This window comes from Bos indicus x Bos taurus, chromosome 20 (genome assembly GCF_003369695.1).
Source record: "Bos indicus x Bos taurus breed Angus x Brahman F1 hybrid chromosome 20, Bos_hybrid_MaternalHap_v2.0, whole genome shotgun sequence".
NCBI lineage: Eukaryota > Metazoa > Chordata > Mammalia > Artiodactyla > Bovidae > Bos > Bos indicus x Bos taurus.
In genome coordinates this window covers 8,648,399-8,667,034 of record NC_040095.1, presented here as the reverse complement: position 1 = coordinate 8,667,034, position 18,636 = coordinate 8,648,399, and the positions used below count along the sequence as shown (strand labels likewise).

General features: G+C 39.0%; 1 protein-coding gene across 3 annotated transcripts in view; it reads left to right on the top strand.

Moving 5' to 3' along the window:
• Window positions 1–4,173: 4,173 nt before the first annotated feature.
• Window positions 4,174–18,636, top strand: part of TNPO1 (transportin 1) — a 93,905-nt gene continuing 79,442 nt past the window's right edge. For 2 of the 3 annotated variants that reach the window (XM_027520341.1, XM_027520342.1), the window contains exon 1: window positions 4,217–4,319. In XM_027520341.1, the coding sequence (XP_027376142.1) occupies window positions 4,305–4,319 (15 nt within the window). In that variant the 5' untranslated portion in view covers window positions 4,217–4,304. Of the gene's footprint in view, window positions 4,320–18,636 lie in introns of all 3 variants that reach the window. The other variant, XM_027520338.1, reaches the window with a different exon arrangement.

Here is an 18,636-nt window from a genome sequence, read left to right as displayed (position 1 = left end):
CAAAGTGATGTCTTTGCTCTTTAATACACTGTCTAGATTTGTCATAGCTTTCCTTCCAAGAAGCAATTATCTTCTAATTTCATGACAGTAGTCACCATCCGCAGTGATTTTAGAGCACAAGAAGAAATCTGTCACTGTTTCTACCCTTTCCCCTTCTATTTGCCATGAAATGATGGGACCAGATGCCATGATCTTAGTTAATTATTAAATTTTTAGTTCTAAAGTTTCCATTGGTTCTTTTTAATATCTCCTATTACTTTGCTGAAGATTTTCTTTTTCTGTCTCAAGTGTTTTTGTAGCTGTTCAGAGAAGCATTTCTCAGATTTCTATGTCTGCTTTAAAATCTTTGTCAGATATTCTAAGGACACTCTCATCTTGGTTTTATCATTTATTGTCTTTTTTATATACAGTTTGAAATCTTCCTAGTTCGTTAAATGATCATTGATTTTCAGGTGAAATCTAGATATTGAGGGTATTGTACTATGAGATTTTAGATCTTATTTAAATCTTTTATTTTAGCTGGCTTTTTCTGACACAGCATTCCAAGTGGAAGTGGGGGTGGAGAGCAGGCACCACCTCATTACTGCCAGGTTGGGGAAGAAGTCCAAGTTCCCTATTTGGCCTCCACTGACACCCAAGATAGGAGGCTTCCCATTACTGGTTAGTGGGATGAGTGTCCTAACTCCCTACTTAACTTTCTCTGACACCAGAAGAGGTGAGGGGAAGTTGAGATGAAAGTCTAGGCTCTCCACCAGACCTTTGCTAGCATGAATTAGGGGACAGGAGTCATATTTTTTTCTTAGTTTTTGTCTGGAGTAGAGCATTTATTGTCTAAATGTTTTCTGTCTGCTATACTGCCCCTTTACTGGTCCTTCAGCTAAAGAGAGGAATATTTTCTTGGGTCTTTCTTGGTCTGCACCATAGACACTTCCAAGTAGCCAGCTTCTTCAGTTTCAAGTCTAGGATCTATGAGGCAAAAAGAAAACTCAGGTAACTAATTTTTATATTCCTTGGGTTTCCAGGACCTTAGCTAGTCTGTTTTCTCTCTTTCACGGATGTTTTATGTGTAACATATGTGTAATGCTTTATGTGTAAAATGTATGCTTGTTTTGTGTGTAATGTTCAAGGATTTCAGCTGTACTTTGTGAGAAGAGCAAAAAGTAGGTCTACTCCATCTTCCCAGAAGCAGAAGTCTAAGTAGACATTTTTATAAATAGAATCATATTTTAATCACTAGGAGATATTAATAGTTAAAGGAACTTTGAAGTTCATCTTTTCCCAGTTAATAATAATTCCCTTGTATATCTCTTCTGTACAAACTATAAATTGGGTTTGCTTTAAGTGAGAAATGCTTATAGATTATTTAAAAATATCTGAATATTGAATACAACTGTCCTTTTCCAACATTTGAATTAAATTCCTCTATATAATTACTTTTTAAATGTTTTTACTTATTGCCAATCTGAACATATTGCAATAGGCATTTCCTTAAACTACCTAGTGTTAAAGGATCTAGTGAGAATCCACAACTTTCCAGAAGTGTAAAATGGAAGCATTTCTCAGAAGTTTTCTATTTGAAAAGCTTCCCTGTATCTAATTAGATAGTTTCAGTTATCTTACTGAGTTTCTATATACTCACTAATCATTGACTATTAAAAATATTTAACAATTTCTGGATTTCCAGACCTATTATCTTTTCAATAACCATTCCTCCTTCTCAAACCTCTGCTCTTTTATAGGTGTTAATACCTAATAATACTATCTTTTATTGCCCTCCAACTATCTGTCAGGCACTCTGCTAATAAGCTCCTAATATACTTTATCTTATTTAATCCTGTTTAAGACAAAGTGACGCTCAGAAGGACCACACTGAAAGTGTCTGTAAGTGCATACAGAGCCTCTGCTTATGAGATTCATGCTTGATTTGACAGTGCTACAACCTACAGAGTAAGCATCTTTTCTTTCCAAGGTGAAAGCTTATAGGTATGTTTTCTCCCTTAATACTATTTTGTAACTTCTATCATGCCTTGATTTTATCTTGGTCATGTTTTTACCTAAGAAATAAATTTTAATACAGAAATTTAAAATATGATATCTGTAATGGTTCTGAAGTTAAACTCAAAGTTTATTTACTATTTTTAATTTCAGTATATGTCATTAAAAATACCAACAATTCTTAAAAGTTTATCACATGAGCACTGTTGTACTGTATTTGGATGTGAAGAGAAAACACTCCTGGATTAGATGCTACTTCATTTGGCTAATTGTGCCAAGAGGAAAAAATAACAGGAAATTTAAAATAAAATAAGCTGTGTTAAGAAATCCTTGTTAATGATAAGATTTACTGTTTAAAACAGGTATTTTTAATTTAACCTAAAGGACAAATATTAAAAGCCTACATGTCTAAATATCTCTGTATCCAATACAGAACTATTTTATATTAAAATTTTAATTCATTTTCATTTACATTTTATAAAAGAACAGATATTTAATTTGCCTAGTCTCAATTTCAAAATATTGATAATCAGTATTTTTTCCTTTCAAAATATCTTGGTCAATAAATCTTCTCACATACATTAAATAATACTTTACTTCTTTCCAATTCAACTATTTCCAAACTATTAGTCAGGCAAATTCCTTAGTAATTGCTTAGTCAATATATCTTTACACCTGTCATTATTTGCCAATCCTACACATTTTAAAAGTATTCCTGTTATTTTTCTTTAGTACAGTAGCATACAAATACCACATACACCCTGATTTGTAGAGAACAAGGCTCCCTATTCCATGACAGGACTTCTCAAACGCAGAAATATAATGTTTGTTATTTGGATAAATATACATATTTTGGATAAATATCCCTGCAGATATACTGAACTACCAGTTAGGAAGGTTGACATTAAGATTTTTTTTCTTGATAACCTATTCCTCTCTCAGGGGTCTCTTTTTGCTTCACACTACTGCATGGAACTGCTACTGAATTACCGTTAGAAAATGTTAATCATAATTATAAATATTTTAGTTATTTAAAATATTTTTTCTATGTTCAATTTCCTAATGATAGAAAAGCTCCTTTTATACTCAAAGTCTAAGTTAAATAAACATTTTTTCATAAAATGACTGTTGTTGCAAATGAAAATTAACAAGTTTATTAACAAATAAGATGTCTCAGTATGAAAAACACACTTCTAGTATTGGTACTACAGTTTTATCTAGATATACCTGAAAGGCAACAACCACCACACATTTTCAAAACATAATGTATACAACATTTGCAAGTAGGCTAGTCAAAACTGCTGGTATTTTTACACACATTGACCACGTGAGGAAGAATATTATCAGCGGCATCCTCACCTTAGGAAATAATATTTAAAATATTCACATGTAGTAAATTTATATGTAACAATAATGTGGAGAAGGGAACTATTTATCTACTCACTACCATTATTATAAATGAGTATATAAAACGTCTGCCTTTATATACTCATTTGTATAAAGTATAAATATTTTTCTGTTCAGAAAATAGAAGACATTTTAATTTCTCGTGATGGCCTGTTACGGAGAGGAGAACCTGTTACTTCTAACAGCAAGAAACGACACTTTTATATGAATACACGCCTGAAGACGTAAAACCTAATTTTAGAAAGCATTTAATTTCGCCTACATAGCAGTCGATGTGTCAGACACAGCATACCTCAAAAGCTATCCTGTAATATTCGCGGACAAGCGTCCACCCTATCTAGCCATTGAAGACATTTCTGCTTTTTACCAGCGGCGATGGAACTGTATTATTGTGGAATATGCGGCACATTCGGTATTAAATAGGCTCCCGGGGCAGGGCTGTCACTTTGGAGTTGGTCCCGGGGAAGGGCCGTCGTGCTCAGAGGCAGCCACACTTGCAGGGCCATTTTGTCCGAGGCCTCACAGGGCAGAGCAGCGTCAGCAGCGGCTCCTCCTTGAGCCACAGGCTCGGGCCCGCGAGCCGGCCGCAGGAGGCGCGAGCTGGAGCCCGGCAGCGGGCCGAGGCCCGAGGCCCGAGCCTGCAGCGGGGGCTTAGAAACCGCTGCCACGCGCTGCCGGGCGCAGGTCCTTAGGCCCCGCAGTCCCCCGGCCGCGGTTTTCCCAGCCCCGGCGCCGTTGCCAAGGCGACCGCCGCCGAACGTTCCCGCGGCGGGCCCCGCCCCCCGTCCAATCGGACCGGCGCTCGGCGGAGCCCAGATTCTCTTTGTTCCGCAGCCATTTCAGGCCCGGGACGAGAGGCAGCGCCGCTTCGGCAGAGGGCCCGAGCGCCGGAGGCCTCTGGGATGGTGTGGGACCGGGTAGGTGGCGTGAGGGTGCGCGGCCCCTGACTGGAGGGCGGGAACTGAGGCAAGCTGTTCGCAAGCTGCCTCACGGCCGCGGGGAGAGGCGCCGCCGCCTCGTCGGTGCCAGCCTGGCCGTTTGGAGCCCGGCGGCGGCGGCGGCGCGGTTCTAAGCCCAACAGCTGCTGGCCCGGGCGTCCTTGGGGATACGGACAGGGGGCGGGCGGCGGCTCTTCAGGTGTCCGAGGGTAGGGCCCGTAGCCCCTGAGGGGTGGCGGGAAGAAGGTCTGCGCCTCAGGGCGCTGACTGAACCGCGGCGTTTGAGGACCCCGGGACAGCTGCTCCCCGCGGGTTCTGGGCACCGTCGGGCGCTGCCCCGGATGCCCGCTCTTTGTCCCCGCCCGGCCGCCTCTGCTCGGCTGTCCTGGGCCCGCACCCACCACCGCCTCCACACTCCGACGGCTGATCGCTGTCTCCAGGCGGCTTTTTTCCCCTTGGGGACTCGTGGTTTCACGACATGTTTACATAATTTTAATGTTTGTAACTGTACGGGTTTTGCGTGGGTGTGTGTTTTTTGCACTTCTGCCCTTCTGTACTTCTCCCACGCGAACACGCCCCAGGGAACTGCTGCTGAGAAGCGGACCCACGCCACAAGCAACCTGTTTGGGGAGTGGTTTTCTTCCTATTGAAAGCAATCGCTTGTTAACTTGTTTTCAGATTTTAAGAATCAACTAGATTTTACAAGGATTGCATAGTTTTAAGCGCGTTACCTTAACCATCACTAATCAGTTCCGTTCTTCCACAGATAAAAATATAGAAAATTAAGTTGGAGACTGTCCACAAATTGATTTTGACAGTTGTATTAAGAAGCTCAGTAGCAATCCTGCCTTGAAGCTTGTAGCTTGAATGATGAGTGTATAAATGGTGCTTTTTTTTTTTTTACCTAAAGGAAAGATTTTTTAAAAAATACAAGTTGTATCGTGTAGTAGGTATTTGAAAATGCAAGACTGTAAAATGGCTGTCCGGACATGCTCGTTTTTAGGATAACAAAAGTTACATTTGGTTTTAAGTTTCTCTATTTTGTCAAAGCTTTCATATTAGAATGGTAAATAAGTTATACTTAATCAAGGGAGGATTCCGTATTTTGAAATCAATTCTGTTTTCCATTTTTACCCTCTCCTGCACCTATTTTTCTTAGAGAATGACTCTGCCAAGTTGAAAACTTGGAACTGCAAAAGAGAAACACTAGCTTGAAGGTGCAGATTTCTTTTTTACTCTGCACTGTATACAATGCATAAATGCGTTAACAGTTCGGCAGTTCACCTAATTTAACGGGAGCCTAATGAACTATTAGTGATCCACTTTCTTTTACCTAAAAGAGGCCCCTACCAGATTAGCCTTGGTGTTGTTACATTTTCATCCTAGATATTCAGGGAATTACTGAATTCCCCCCACAGAAGTATCTTAAAATATTTTAAAGTTGTATAGCTTATTATCATTGTATATTGTGATCAGGATAAGATTTTGGTAAAAATATATATGATTCCGGTTGTAAATCTTTCCATTATCAAAACTTTTTGTATCCATTGTTTTTATGACTAGTTTTTTTTATATAATGTTAAAGCCATCTCATGAATTCTGTTTTTCTAAATCCTATAAATGAACTGCATTGAAATATAAATGTATTATGTTTAGAAGAATTGCTTGCAGTTAACCATGTTGGATTACTGCAGACACTGTTTTTAAGAAAAGGAATTTGGTTATAAAGGAAGCCAAACCAAGTGACATATATAATGAAATAAATTTATCAAATATAAACTGCAGAGAAGAACACAGCAATAAGTGGGAGTTATTTGTTTTGCCCAGGATATAAATTATGAATTTTTTCCTAAAACTGATATTTGAATACATATTGGTGTCAAAGATCTTGTTCCTAAAAAACAAAAAGGTGAAAAAGCTGAGAAAATCAAAGTGAGAGTTTTTTAGAAACAGTGTAGAATAATTCCAGCTTCAGAAAGGTAGGATCAGAGACAGCTAAGAGACAGCTAACTAAATTCCCCAGGCGTTGAAAATCTTTCTTAGTTGGTTCCATTCAGCCAGTGCTATGATAGCTCTCTGGTGAGTGCTGGCAGGTAAGAGAGGTCTCCTGGATTGTAGAGGGTGAGGAGTTTACAATGGAGGACAGAGGTCTGCAGAAGTGGTGACTGTAGATTTGTAGTTCTATAGATGGGTGTTGAGCTTCCTCGGTGGCTTAGTGGTAAAGAATCTGCCTGCAATGCAGGAACCTCAGGAGACTCAGGTTCAGTCCCTGGGTCAGGAAGATCCCCTGGAGGAGGGCATGGCAACCTATTCCACTATTATTGCCTGGAACGTACCATGGAGAGGCTAAATCCATAGCGTCCCAAAGAGTCAGGACATGACTGAAGCGACTTAGCACACAGATGGGACTTAGGGTGGGAAAGAGTTTTCAGAAGCCACGTTTGCTTATTTCAAGACTTCCTTACTAGAATTATTTGACGTACTATGTAATAATGTTAAGAGTTCCAGAATCTTAATGGTTAAATGAGATACTAGAATGGGAAATTAGGGTGCAGATTTGTCTTAGAATTTTTTGCAGTAGATAGAACCAATACAGGAATGGTGGCTACATCTCATTCCAAAATGGCACCTGATAGCTGAGCAAATATTTGAACTCAGAATTGAAGGAAAGCTGAAGGAAATCTAATATTCGAAAGACTACAAGATTTGAATCATCATATGTCTTTTTAATGGTAAAAATTTTAAAACAAAGCAAGTCTTTTCAGTGTAATATAGTAAGTTCTTAGAACTGGGCCTGGCATGTAGTAAACACTTCATAAATAATAACTTATTATCATCATCTTTGACATGGTCATTGGTATTTTAGAAAACTATAGAAAGCAACCATAAAATAATGATCACAAATATCAGGACCATGAGGTAATTAAGCCCTTTGATACATTTCCTTCCAATATTTTTTCTCAGTTTATTTGATTTTTATACAGTTGAGACTTTTATATTAATAATTTTGCTTTTTTCACCTAGCACCATAAGCATTCTGACATGCTGTGAAATTATTTTGTCAGCATCTTTTTAAATAACCACATGATGTTTTTATGAATTTCTCATAAACATTTTGCTGTTGAACAGTTAGCAAGTTTCTTTTTTTATTATATTTTTGCGGTTATAATAAACACTACAATGAACATCCTTATACATAAAAACAATTTCTTTGTTTTAGATTATTTCATTAAAATAGATTTCCCAAAGTGAAAATATTGGGTCAGTGTATATGAACATCCAAAAACTCAGTTCATATTGCCAAACTGCTTTTACTTAAGGGAATTTAATAATGGAATTAAATTGAGGAGCACAGCGTTTATTGCCCTTTTGCTTGAGTTGAAAGGGAAGAGAGAGTGAATTAACATTTTTTTTCTGTTGTATGATGATGTAATATGATAGTCATCATTTGTAGGCATTTGGCATACATTAGTACTTTTACATACAGTATGCTCATTATCTTAGCCCCCTGTTGCTTTACACATGATAGTTACTTCCATTTTACTTACGGGAGAACTGAAGTATCAGTAGGTAAGTAGTTTGCCCAGAGACTCAAGAGTGTTCTTGGCTGAATCTGAATCTAAATCTGCATGATTATGAAATGCATATTCTTTTATTTGTAAAGTTTTATGTGACACACATATTCAGAATCTTGTAATGAATATATGTATACATTGAATGAATGCAGAATCTTAAAATGTATTTTATAGTTCACTCTAACGGTGAATCTATTAACTATAGATCATAGACCACATTTTTTTAAATTTTATTTATTTATTTATTTTTGGCTGCTCTCAGTCTTCAGTGCTTCTCGGGCTTTTCTCTAGTTTCGGGGAGCAGAGGCTGCTCTGTACTTGGTGGTGTGCGGGCTTCTCATTGCAGTGTCTTCTTTTGTTGCAGAACACGGGCTCTAGGGCATGCAGACTTCAGTGGTTGTGGTTCCAGGGCTCTAGAGCACAGACTCAGTAGTTGCGGAGCTCAGGGCTTAGTTGCTCCGGCATGTGGGATCTTCCTGGACCAGGGATAGAACCCATGTTTCCTGCATTGGCAGGCGGATTCTTTACTGCTGAGCCACCAGGGAAGCCCCATAGACCACACTTTGAAGATAGTAAACTGAGCTGGAAGTAATGAATGAATGACTTGCAAAGTTTTAAAACAGATAAGGTTTAACTATTCAGGTGTATTTTTAAAAGAAAAAAAAAAAAATAACTCTTTACCAGGATGAGGTGTAATTGATAAGGAGTATATAAAGCTGGTTTCTAAAATGATTGCAGCAAGCATTTGTGGGTGAAATGCTCTTAGTAAAGACCTCTTAGAGGAGGAGAAAACAAATCCATCAAATATGGAGGTTAAGAGAAATGACAAAGGCCCATTAAATAACTAAATTGAAAAACATGTTTAGTGAAGTCCCTGGCAAAGTGTCAACTGAAGTCTTAATAGAAAAGAAAAAAAAAATATGTTAAGGAGAGTAAGTATCAACAAGGTGTGTGAAAATAATTTTATACTGAAAACTAAAGCAAAAAAAAATTTTTAGTTGCATTTTGTAGTTGACTTTGAAGCACTCTGAAGCCATTAGTGAAATAATTATTGGTGAAGTCCCTGAAACCTCAAATACCAAAGTAACCACTACAGTGAAAAGATTGATCCCAGAAAGGTCAAGATTCCATTGCTTTTGTCTTTACTAGGGAAGGAATTAGGGGAGAGAAATACTTCACCAGATTGTAAGTGTACAAAATAGGTGCAAATAAATAATTAGGAATAGGTGGTATCCATCAAAATCGTAAGTAAGTGAATACAAAACATGGATCATTATACTGCCATTAGAAATAATGTTTTTAAAAAATACTTAATGAAGTAAAAATATAGTTTATTTTAACTGGCAATAGGAAAATGATGGAAAGATGCCAAATTATGGAGGACTTCATTGTGCCCTTTATGCATTTAATGAGCACTTTTAGTGCTGAGATTGTCCCTTTTTCTCAAGAGATTTAGATCCTACTGTCGAGAGAGAGATGTAAATCAAAAAAGTGCAATGAAGTGTAGGTAAAGCTTTTATGATATAAATCTGATGAGACCCTGTAAATAGTTTCCGCTTTGTAGACAAACCAAACTTAGCCACTGTAGTGCAAAAGCAACCATAGACAATATGGAAACCAAGGGGTGTGACTAGATTTGATTGGTAGGCTTTAAGGAGAAGAAGGGGACAACAGAGGATGAAATGGTTGGATGGCATCACCGACCTGATGGACATGAATTTGAGCAAGCTCCAGGAGTTGGTGATGGACAGGGAAGCCTGGCGTGCTGCAGTCCATGGGGTCACAAAGAGCCAGACACAACTGAGTGACTGAACTGAAGTAGAATTTCTAGTATACAGTAGAGGGATTTCAGGAGGAGATACTTACTGAACCTTGTATTGCCCTAGCATGAGCCATTGAAAGATTTGAAACAAGAAATTTGCAGTGTTGATTTGTGTGATTCATTAAGAATAGAAAAATAGGTTAATTTTAGGTGCTCTAAACTAATAGGAGGATTCATTTTTTAAATGGGCAAATTCGTAGACAAGGAAATACAGCTAGCCAATAATCATGAAATTAATGCTCTACCCCACAAATAGGGAAATGCAAAGTAAAACAGTGAAAAATTTTTTTACCCATCAGATTGGCAAAAGTGATAAGAATGTAGAATGTATTTTGCTAGAATGTATTGATAAGGTTGAAGGGAAATGCAAACATTGAATAAATCAGTACAGCCATTTTAATTTTCAAGTAAAAACTTTTTGGACTTGAGCAGTTTCTATTTCTTAGAGAAACACATGGGTATATCAGGAATCATGTATATTCAAGGAAGTCTTTGTCAGTAGCCACAGAACCTCCAGACTTTCAGGTCACCTTTTATCTCCTCTACACTCAATCATTAAAAGGTCTATATTTGGCTCCTTTTTTTTTTTTTAACCCCCATCCCAGCTCTTCATATTCTTCTACTGTGCGTTCATCTGCAAAATCCAAAGCTTGAAAAAGCTACTGTTCTCCCTCCCTTCTGCCTAAAAATCCTTAGTTTTGGATTATGTCCTCGGATTATGTGACTACTTCCCTTTATGATTGCTATCAACTGCTAACATTAAGGTCATTCCTCCTCATTTCTCTCTTATTTTTGCTCCAGGCTCCTGCCCCTCTCTTCAATACCACTCAGTCTTTACATTGAAATTAGATCATGCATCCCTGATTTTTCCTCCAGTGTTCCTTTCACCTCTGTCTTATCTCAGTCACTCATTCCCAAAGTTTTCCCTCTTGCATTGTCAGTAACTGCAGTCCCTCTGTGGTTGCTATTTCACGTTTTCTGCTCTTTGACCACACTTCCTATCTAGTAGTTCACTCCTAGTTAGTATCTCAGAGCCGACTTTCTCTTTACCCCGATGGAATCGCCCGTTTATTGATCCTATTACTGTGTCCCTGCCACTCACCCTCTTGCTGTTTTTACTTCCTTTCTTACTCAGTTTAAATTCCATGGTTAATCACTCCCTTGGATGACTCCCTTGCTCTTCGCTTGTTTAGTAGAACCACACACTGGTTAAAACCAACTCTCTGCTTTCTTTGCACCTGCCCCTAGGTATCTTAGAATGGCTAGAAGAAAATACAGCCACACATGACCACATACCTCGTGTGGATTGTTATGCTGCCTATTGATTATACTGTATTTTCCTGGTCTGTTCGCTTTCCTACTTTTCTCAATGACTATTTTGTATCTTGTTTTCTTCAAACCTCCAACATGTCTTTTCCCATCCTCATTTTCAGTTCATTACCTTGCTTCCTATTTTGTTAAGAAAACTGAAGCAGTCAGCAAACTTCCACACACTTCCACCGCCCCGTGAACTATGGTCATCTGTGTCAGTACATGCTGTCTTCTTGCTTGTTAGATGAGCTGTTCTGTGTCCTTGTGTCTGCTTCTGTGTTAGATCCCATCCTTTCTCCTCTATCATCTGCTCAAGGAATTGCTTCAGCTTCTGTCCTTCCACATTAATTTTTTCCTTTACTGGATTATTTCAATCAGCAAAGAGACAAGCTATTATTTCTACTATGTTAAAAAAAAAGATTGATCCACTCTTTACCACCTGTTTCCCCATATTTTTGGTTTCCTTTTGCAGCATTATTCCCTGAAAGAGTTGTCTATATTTGCTGTTGCCCTTTTCTCCTCCCATACTCTGTCAAACCCATTCCAATCAGGCCTTTGCACCATTCTGAGCTGAGACAGTTCCTTAGTTTCTCCAGTAACTTCCTTGTCGCCAGATGCCATATGTTATTGAGTCTGTTCATCTTACTTGACCTGTCAGCAACCTTTGACAGAGCTATTTCTCTTAATCTTGAAACTCTTTCTTCTGAGCTTTGCAGGATAACTCACACCCCTGGTTATCTCCTACGTCAGTGCTGGCTCCTTGTAATTCTCCTTTGCCTTTCTTTACACAGACTTAGTATTGGAGAGCCCCAGAGCTCAGGCCTTGTTTTTTGTGTTTCACACAACTCACTCCATTAGTAATCTCATTCAGTCTCATGGCTTTAAATACTGTCTAAATGCCATATATGCTCAGTCACTCAGTTGTGTCTGGCTCTTTTTAACCCCATGGGCTGTAGCCCACCAGGCTCCTCTGTCCAAGGAATTTTCCAGGCAGGAATACTGGACTGGGTTGCGGTTTGCTTCTCCAGGGGATCTTCTCCACCCAGGGATCGAACCTAGATCTTCTGCATTGTGGGCAGATTCTTTACCAACTGAGCCACCAGGGAAGTTGCCATCTCAATGTTCAGTTCAGTTGCTCAGTTGTGTCTGACTCTTTGCGACCCCATGAATCGCAGCACGCCAGGCCTCCCTGTCCATCACCAACTCCTGGAGTTCACTCAGACTCATGTCCATCGAGTCAGTGATGCCATCCAGCCATCTCATCCTCTGTCGTCCCCTTCTCCTCCTGCCCCCAATCCCTCCCAGCATCAGAGTCTTTTCCAATGAGTCAACTCTTCGCATGAGGTGGCCAAAGTACTGGAGTTTCAGCTTCAGCATCATTCCTTCCAAAGAAATCCCAGGGCTGATCTCCTTCAGAATGGACTGGTTGGATCTCCTTGCATTCCAAGGGACTCTCAAGAGTCTTCTCCAACACCACAGTTCAAAAGCATCAATTCTTCGGCCCTCATCCTTCTTCACAGTCCAACTCTCACATCCATACATGACCACAGGAAAAACCATAGCCTTGACTAGACGGACCTTTGTTGGCAAAGTAATGTCTCTGCTTTTGAATATGCTATCTAGGTTGGTCATAACTTTCCTTCCAAGGAGTAAGCGTCTTTTAATTTCATGGCTGCAGTCACCATCTGCAGTGATTTTGGAGCCCAAAAAAATAAAGTCTGACACTGTTTCCACTGTTTCCCCATCTATTTCCCATGAAGTGATGGGACCGGATGCCATGATCTTCATTTTCTGAATATTGAGCTTTAAGCCAACTTTTTCACTCTCCTCTTTCACTTTCCTCAAGAGGCTTTTTAGTTCCTCTTCACTTTCTGCCATAAGGGTGGTGTCATCTGCATATCTGAGGTGATATTTCTCCCAGCAATCTTGATTCCAGCTTGTGCTTCTTCCAGCCCAGTGTTTCTCATGATGTACTCTGCATAGAAGTTAAATAAGCAGGGTGACAATATACAGCCTTGACGTACTCCTATTCCTATTTGGAACCAGTCTGTTGTTCCATGTCCAGTTCCAACTGTTGCTTCCTGACCTGCCTATACGTTTCTCAAAAGGCAGGTCAGGTGGTCTGGTATTCTTCAGAATTTTCCACAGTTTATTGTGATCAACACAGTCAAAGGCTTTGGCATAGTCAATAAAGCAGATATAGATGTTTTTCTGGAACTCTCTTGCTTTTTCGATGATCCAGCAGATGTTGGCAATTTGATCTTTGGTTCCTCTGCCTTTTCTAAAACAGCTTGAACATCAGGAAGTTCATGGTTCACATATTGCTGAAGCCTGGCTTGGAGAATTTTGAGCATTACTTTACTAGCGTGTGAGATGAGTGCAATTGTGCGGTAGTTTGAGCATTCTTTGGCATTGCCTTTCTTTGGGATTGGAATGAAAACTGACCTTTTCCAGTCTTGTGGCCACTGCTGAGTTTTCCAAATTTGCTGGCATATTGAGTGCAGCACTTTCACAGCATCATCTTTCAGGATTTGAAAGAGCTCAACTGGAATTCCATCACCTCCACTAGCTTTGTTCATAGTGATGCTTTCTAAGGCCCACTTGACTTCACATTCCAGGATGTCTGGCTCTAGGTCAGTGATCACACCATTGTGATTATCTGGGTTGTGAAGATCTTTTTTGTATAGTTCTTCTGTGTATTCTTGCCACCTCTTCTTAATATCTTCTGCTTCTGTTAGGTCCATACCATTTCTGTCCTTTATCGAGCCTATCTTTGCATGAAATGTTCCCTTGGTATCTCTAATTTTCTTGAAGAGATCTCTAGTCTTTACCATTCTGTTGTTTTCCTCTATTTCTTTGCATTGATCGCTGAAGAAGGCTTTCTTATCTCTTCTTGCTATTCTTTGGAACTCTGCATTCAGATGCTTATATCTTTCCTTTTCTCCTTTGCTTTTCGCTTCTCTTCTTTTCACAGCTATTTGTAAGGCCTCCTCACCCAGCCATTTTGCTTTTTTGCATTTGTTTTCCATGGGGATGGTCTTGATCCCTGTCTCCTGTACAATGTCACGAACCTCATTCCATAGTTCATCAGGTACTCGATCTATCAGATCTAGGCCCTTAAAATTTATTTCTCACTTCCACTGTATAAGTTAGCAGTGCCCAAATTTAGATCTTTATCCTCTCTCTCTCTAATTCCGTACATACTCAACTCCTTTTTGACATTTCTACCTAAATGTCTAATAATAGGCCTCAGGCTCAGCTTGTCTGTAACTTACCTCCTAAACTTCCTCCCAGTACTGGCTCTACCCACAGACTTCACCATTTTTGTTTGCCAATGGCAACTCCATCCTCCTAGTACCTCACACTAAAATACTGGAGTTGTTCTTGACTTTGCTGTTTCTTTGACACATCCATTCCATCAAGACAGCTTTTTTTTTCCCCTATATCATCAAAATATATCCAGAATTTTACCATGCTTCACCCTCTTCACTACCCTTATCCTGGTCCAAACCACAGCCATCATATCTTTTTGGATTACTTACTAGGATTCTATCTGGTCTCCCTGTTGTATCCTGCCCTCCTGCCTACAGTCTTCCTTCAGTATAGTAGCCAGAGCAAACCTTTTACGATTAATACAGTCTCTGTCACTTCTCCATTCAAAGCCCTGTAGTTCCCCCTTTGACTCAGAAAATCTAGTCCTTACGATCACTTATAAGGCTCTACATAATCTACCCAACCCACTTCCCTTTCTCCTTACCTCCCTGACCTCATTTCCCACTACCACTTTCCCTTTTACCCACTGGCCTTTGCTCAGCTCTCACATTCTCTAAACACTGTTTAATACTGCATCCTATCCCCTTATCCCCCTTATCCTGGATTCTTTTTTACTTTGTGCATACTACATACCACCTTCTAACACACAGTTAGGGGTCAACAGGCTAGATCTCCATTGCCCTGTGGCCTGTTTTTGTACAGCTTATGAGCTAAGAATGGTTTTTACATTTTTTTAAGGATTATAAAATAGAAAGACTATATAACAGACATATTCTTAGTATTTGGCCTGAACATGGTCTGCAAAGTGCAGAAAATTTACTTTCTAGGCCTTTACAGAAAGGTTAGCACTAAATATTCTGTTTATTGTCTTTTCTCTTCTTACATGAATGTAAGCTCCAAGAGGGCAAAGACCTTTGTTTTCTTTATTGCTCTATTTGCAATAAGAACAGTGCCTAGAATATAGACAGTCAGTAAATATTTGTTAAAAGAATGAATTGCTTGTAATGGTATAAAATTAAAATGAAATGGCAACCCCCTCCAGTATTCTTGCCTGGAAAATTCCCATGGACAGAGGAGCCTGGCAGGCTACAGTCCATGGGGTTGCAAGAGTCGGACATGACTTAGCGATTAAACCATTACCAAACCAGAGCTAAATATAATAAGTAGGAAAGCTAGGGCATATTTTAGATGAGTTTTTATAGAACCAAAGTAAAATTCATTTTATTTTGACGTAAAGATATGTATTTAAATGCCCCCAAAACGGCTCTGTAAGGATACAGCATCAAATGAATATTAGAGTACCTTTGGGGAAGAGACCAGGATTAGGAGAGGTACTTGAAGGGAACTTGAATTTCATCTGTATTGTTTACGTTAATACAGTGAGAAGCAGCAGATACCAATTTTTCATTTAAAGATTCTTCTAATGAAGAGAAAGGGGGAAAAAATAGGTATTGATTAAAGCAGTGAGAAGAAATAGTAAGCGGGTAGAGAGAGAGGGAAGAAAACATTGCTGGCCAAATATGACATTTAAAAAAGGCAGTCTGAGAAGTGAGCAGTATCAATATTTGAAGATGGAACAAGCAAAAGTAAGACTCTTAAGTAGGGAAAAGCATAACATCAGGGAACTATAAGAAAACTGGTGTGGAGCATAGTTGGAAAAGGGGACAGAGTCTGCTAGGAGATTAGTTCAGAGAGAGACAGAATCCCACATTAGGAACAATTTTGTAGGCTATGGTAAGAATAAAGTGAAAGTCGCTCAGTCGTGTACAACTCTTTGCGACCCCATGGACTGTACAGTCCATGGTACTCTCCAGGCCAGAATACTGAAGTGGGTAGCCTTTCCCTTCTCCAGGGGATCTTCCCAACCCAGGGGTCAAACCCAGGTCTCCCACATTGCAGGCAAATTCTTTGCCAGGGAAGCCCATGCTAAGAATATGAGGCTTTATTTTTAATTGTGAAGAGAAACCATTGGACAGTTTTGATGGAGAGAAGATATAATTGCAACTTTAACTTGATCATTTTTGCTGCTTCATCTCAAAAAATGGGACTGGAAGTGAGCAAGAGGGAAGGCCAGGTAACCAATTAGACTAGACTACTTTTGTAGAAAATGGTATCTGGACTGTGGTAGACAGTATAGGTGAAAAGTGGTCAGAGTATATTTTAAAGGTATATTTTAAGAGTATATTTCGACAGAACTGACTGATGGTTTAAGTGTAGAATATAAGGGAAATCAAGGATGACACCTTGGTATTTTGGCATGAACAACTGGATGAACACTAGTAACATTTACTAATAATAGGCAACTGGAGGAGGAACAAATTTGAGTGAGATGAAGAAAATCAAGTTCTGTTTTAGCCAGCAAAGTTTGAGATATCCATTTAATAAACAAGTAAATAATCTTACAAGACGTTAGAATCTTGAGTCTGCAATTCAAAGGGCTGTTCATTGGCACAAACTGGATAGATTATGTAGATAGAAGAAAGATGCCAGGGATATTTAGGGGTGGGGGGGTCAGCAAGGTAAAATGAAAACCAAAGGAGATATATTGCCACAGGCTAAGAGGTGAAAGAATTGTTGCCTGTTTTCAGCACTGTGGAGAAATTAAGATGAGGCCAAGAAGAAACCATTTGGTTTGGCAACAAGGAAATCTCAGTCTCATGGAATATAGTGTTGGGGGGGAAGGGGGGGGTGGGAACAGGGTGATTATACTCAACTTTCAAGATGTTTCTGTGAATGGAAGGGAATAATCAAGCATTAATTGGAAAGAGTGGGTAAATGGAGTCAAAGCTTGTTTTTAAAGATATTTTTAGATAATTTTAAACTTAGAGAAAAGTTATGAGAGTAATTGGGAGAACTCTCATATACCCACCCTTTACCTGCATCCACCCATTTGTAACATTTTGCCACATTTTTCCAGCCACTGCCACATGAAATTATTTTTTTGAGTAGATTGCATACATCTTGCTCCTCTACCCCTTAATACCTTAATGTGTACTTCTTAAGAGCCACAGGATATTCTCTTCTGAAACCACAGATAGTCATCAACTTCAGGAAATTTAGTGTTTTACAGCCTGTATTACGACTTTGTCACTTGTTTTGGTAACATCCTTTATAACATTTTTTTCCTGCAGTACAGGATCCAGTCTAGGGTTTTATATTACTTTTCGTTGTCATCTTTTTAGACAATGAGTTTTTTTGATGGGACTTAGCCATTTTTCATCATAATAGCCCCATAGGTAGAAGTACTATTAATTATCTCATTTTGTAGATCATAGGTTAATTATTCTTTCCATGACTAATAAGTGGCAGAGCAAGAATGCAAAGTCAATCTAAGGAACAACAGTTTGTATTCTTAAGCTATATACAACAGTGCCTCCCGTGTAGTGCATGGAAAAGTCTGAAATTCCTCATTTGACGTGGGCAAATAAGTCAAATAGAGAAATCAGAGACAAAGATTCTTATATCAAAAAAGTCCTTTTAAATTTCTAGATCTAGGTTATAACTCTTGGCAGTGGTGGATCAGAGTGTAATGTCACCTTGATGAGCATCAGGACAGAAGGAAACAAGGAAAGAAAAATGAAGATATTTAAACTTTATATGTAAATTTTACCAGCGTGTGCATGCATGCTCTGTCACGTACAACTTTTTGCAGCCCCGTGGACTGTAGCCGCCAGGCTCCTCTGTTAATGCAATTTTCCAGGCAAGAATACTCGAGCGGGTTGCCATTTCTTCCTCCAGGGGATCTTCCTGACCCAGGGATCAAACCCATGTCTCCTGTGTTGGCAGGCAGATTATCTACCACTGAGTCACCTGGGAAGCCCAAATTTTACCAGACACATTTTTGAGTTACTATTGCTGGTTGTTTAGAAAGGTAAAATAAAGTACTTGAGTTAATTCTTTCGTGGTAAAGTTTTAATTGGCAGTATAAATGGGTATGAACTGGAGAGTCCTGACGTAAGTTTTGGCTCATAAAATACTGCTTATCAAACCTTTTTTAGAAAATATTAGGAGAATTAATTTAGGAAAAGAGCTTTAAACCGTGAATCGTTAAAACCACAGGTGATCCAATGAGCAGGAATTAGAACACTACATTGGATTTTTAGCTCAATAATGTTTTATACATTTTTTTGTTACACAGTTTTGAGGATATAATAGGCAAAGACTTCCATTGATTGGGTAGAAATCCAAGTTAAAATGAAAATTTCTGTACGTAATGTTTTCAACTAAAGAATGAATTCGATAAGAACTGACCTAAGCCTGGTGCAGACCGTTCACAGGAGCCCAGGTATTTGCTGAAAGAATCACATGACATGAA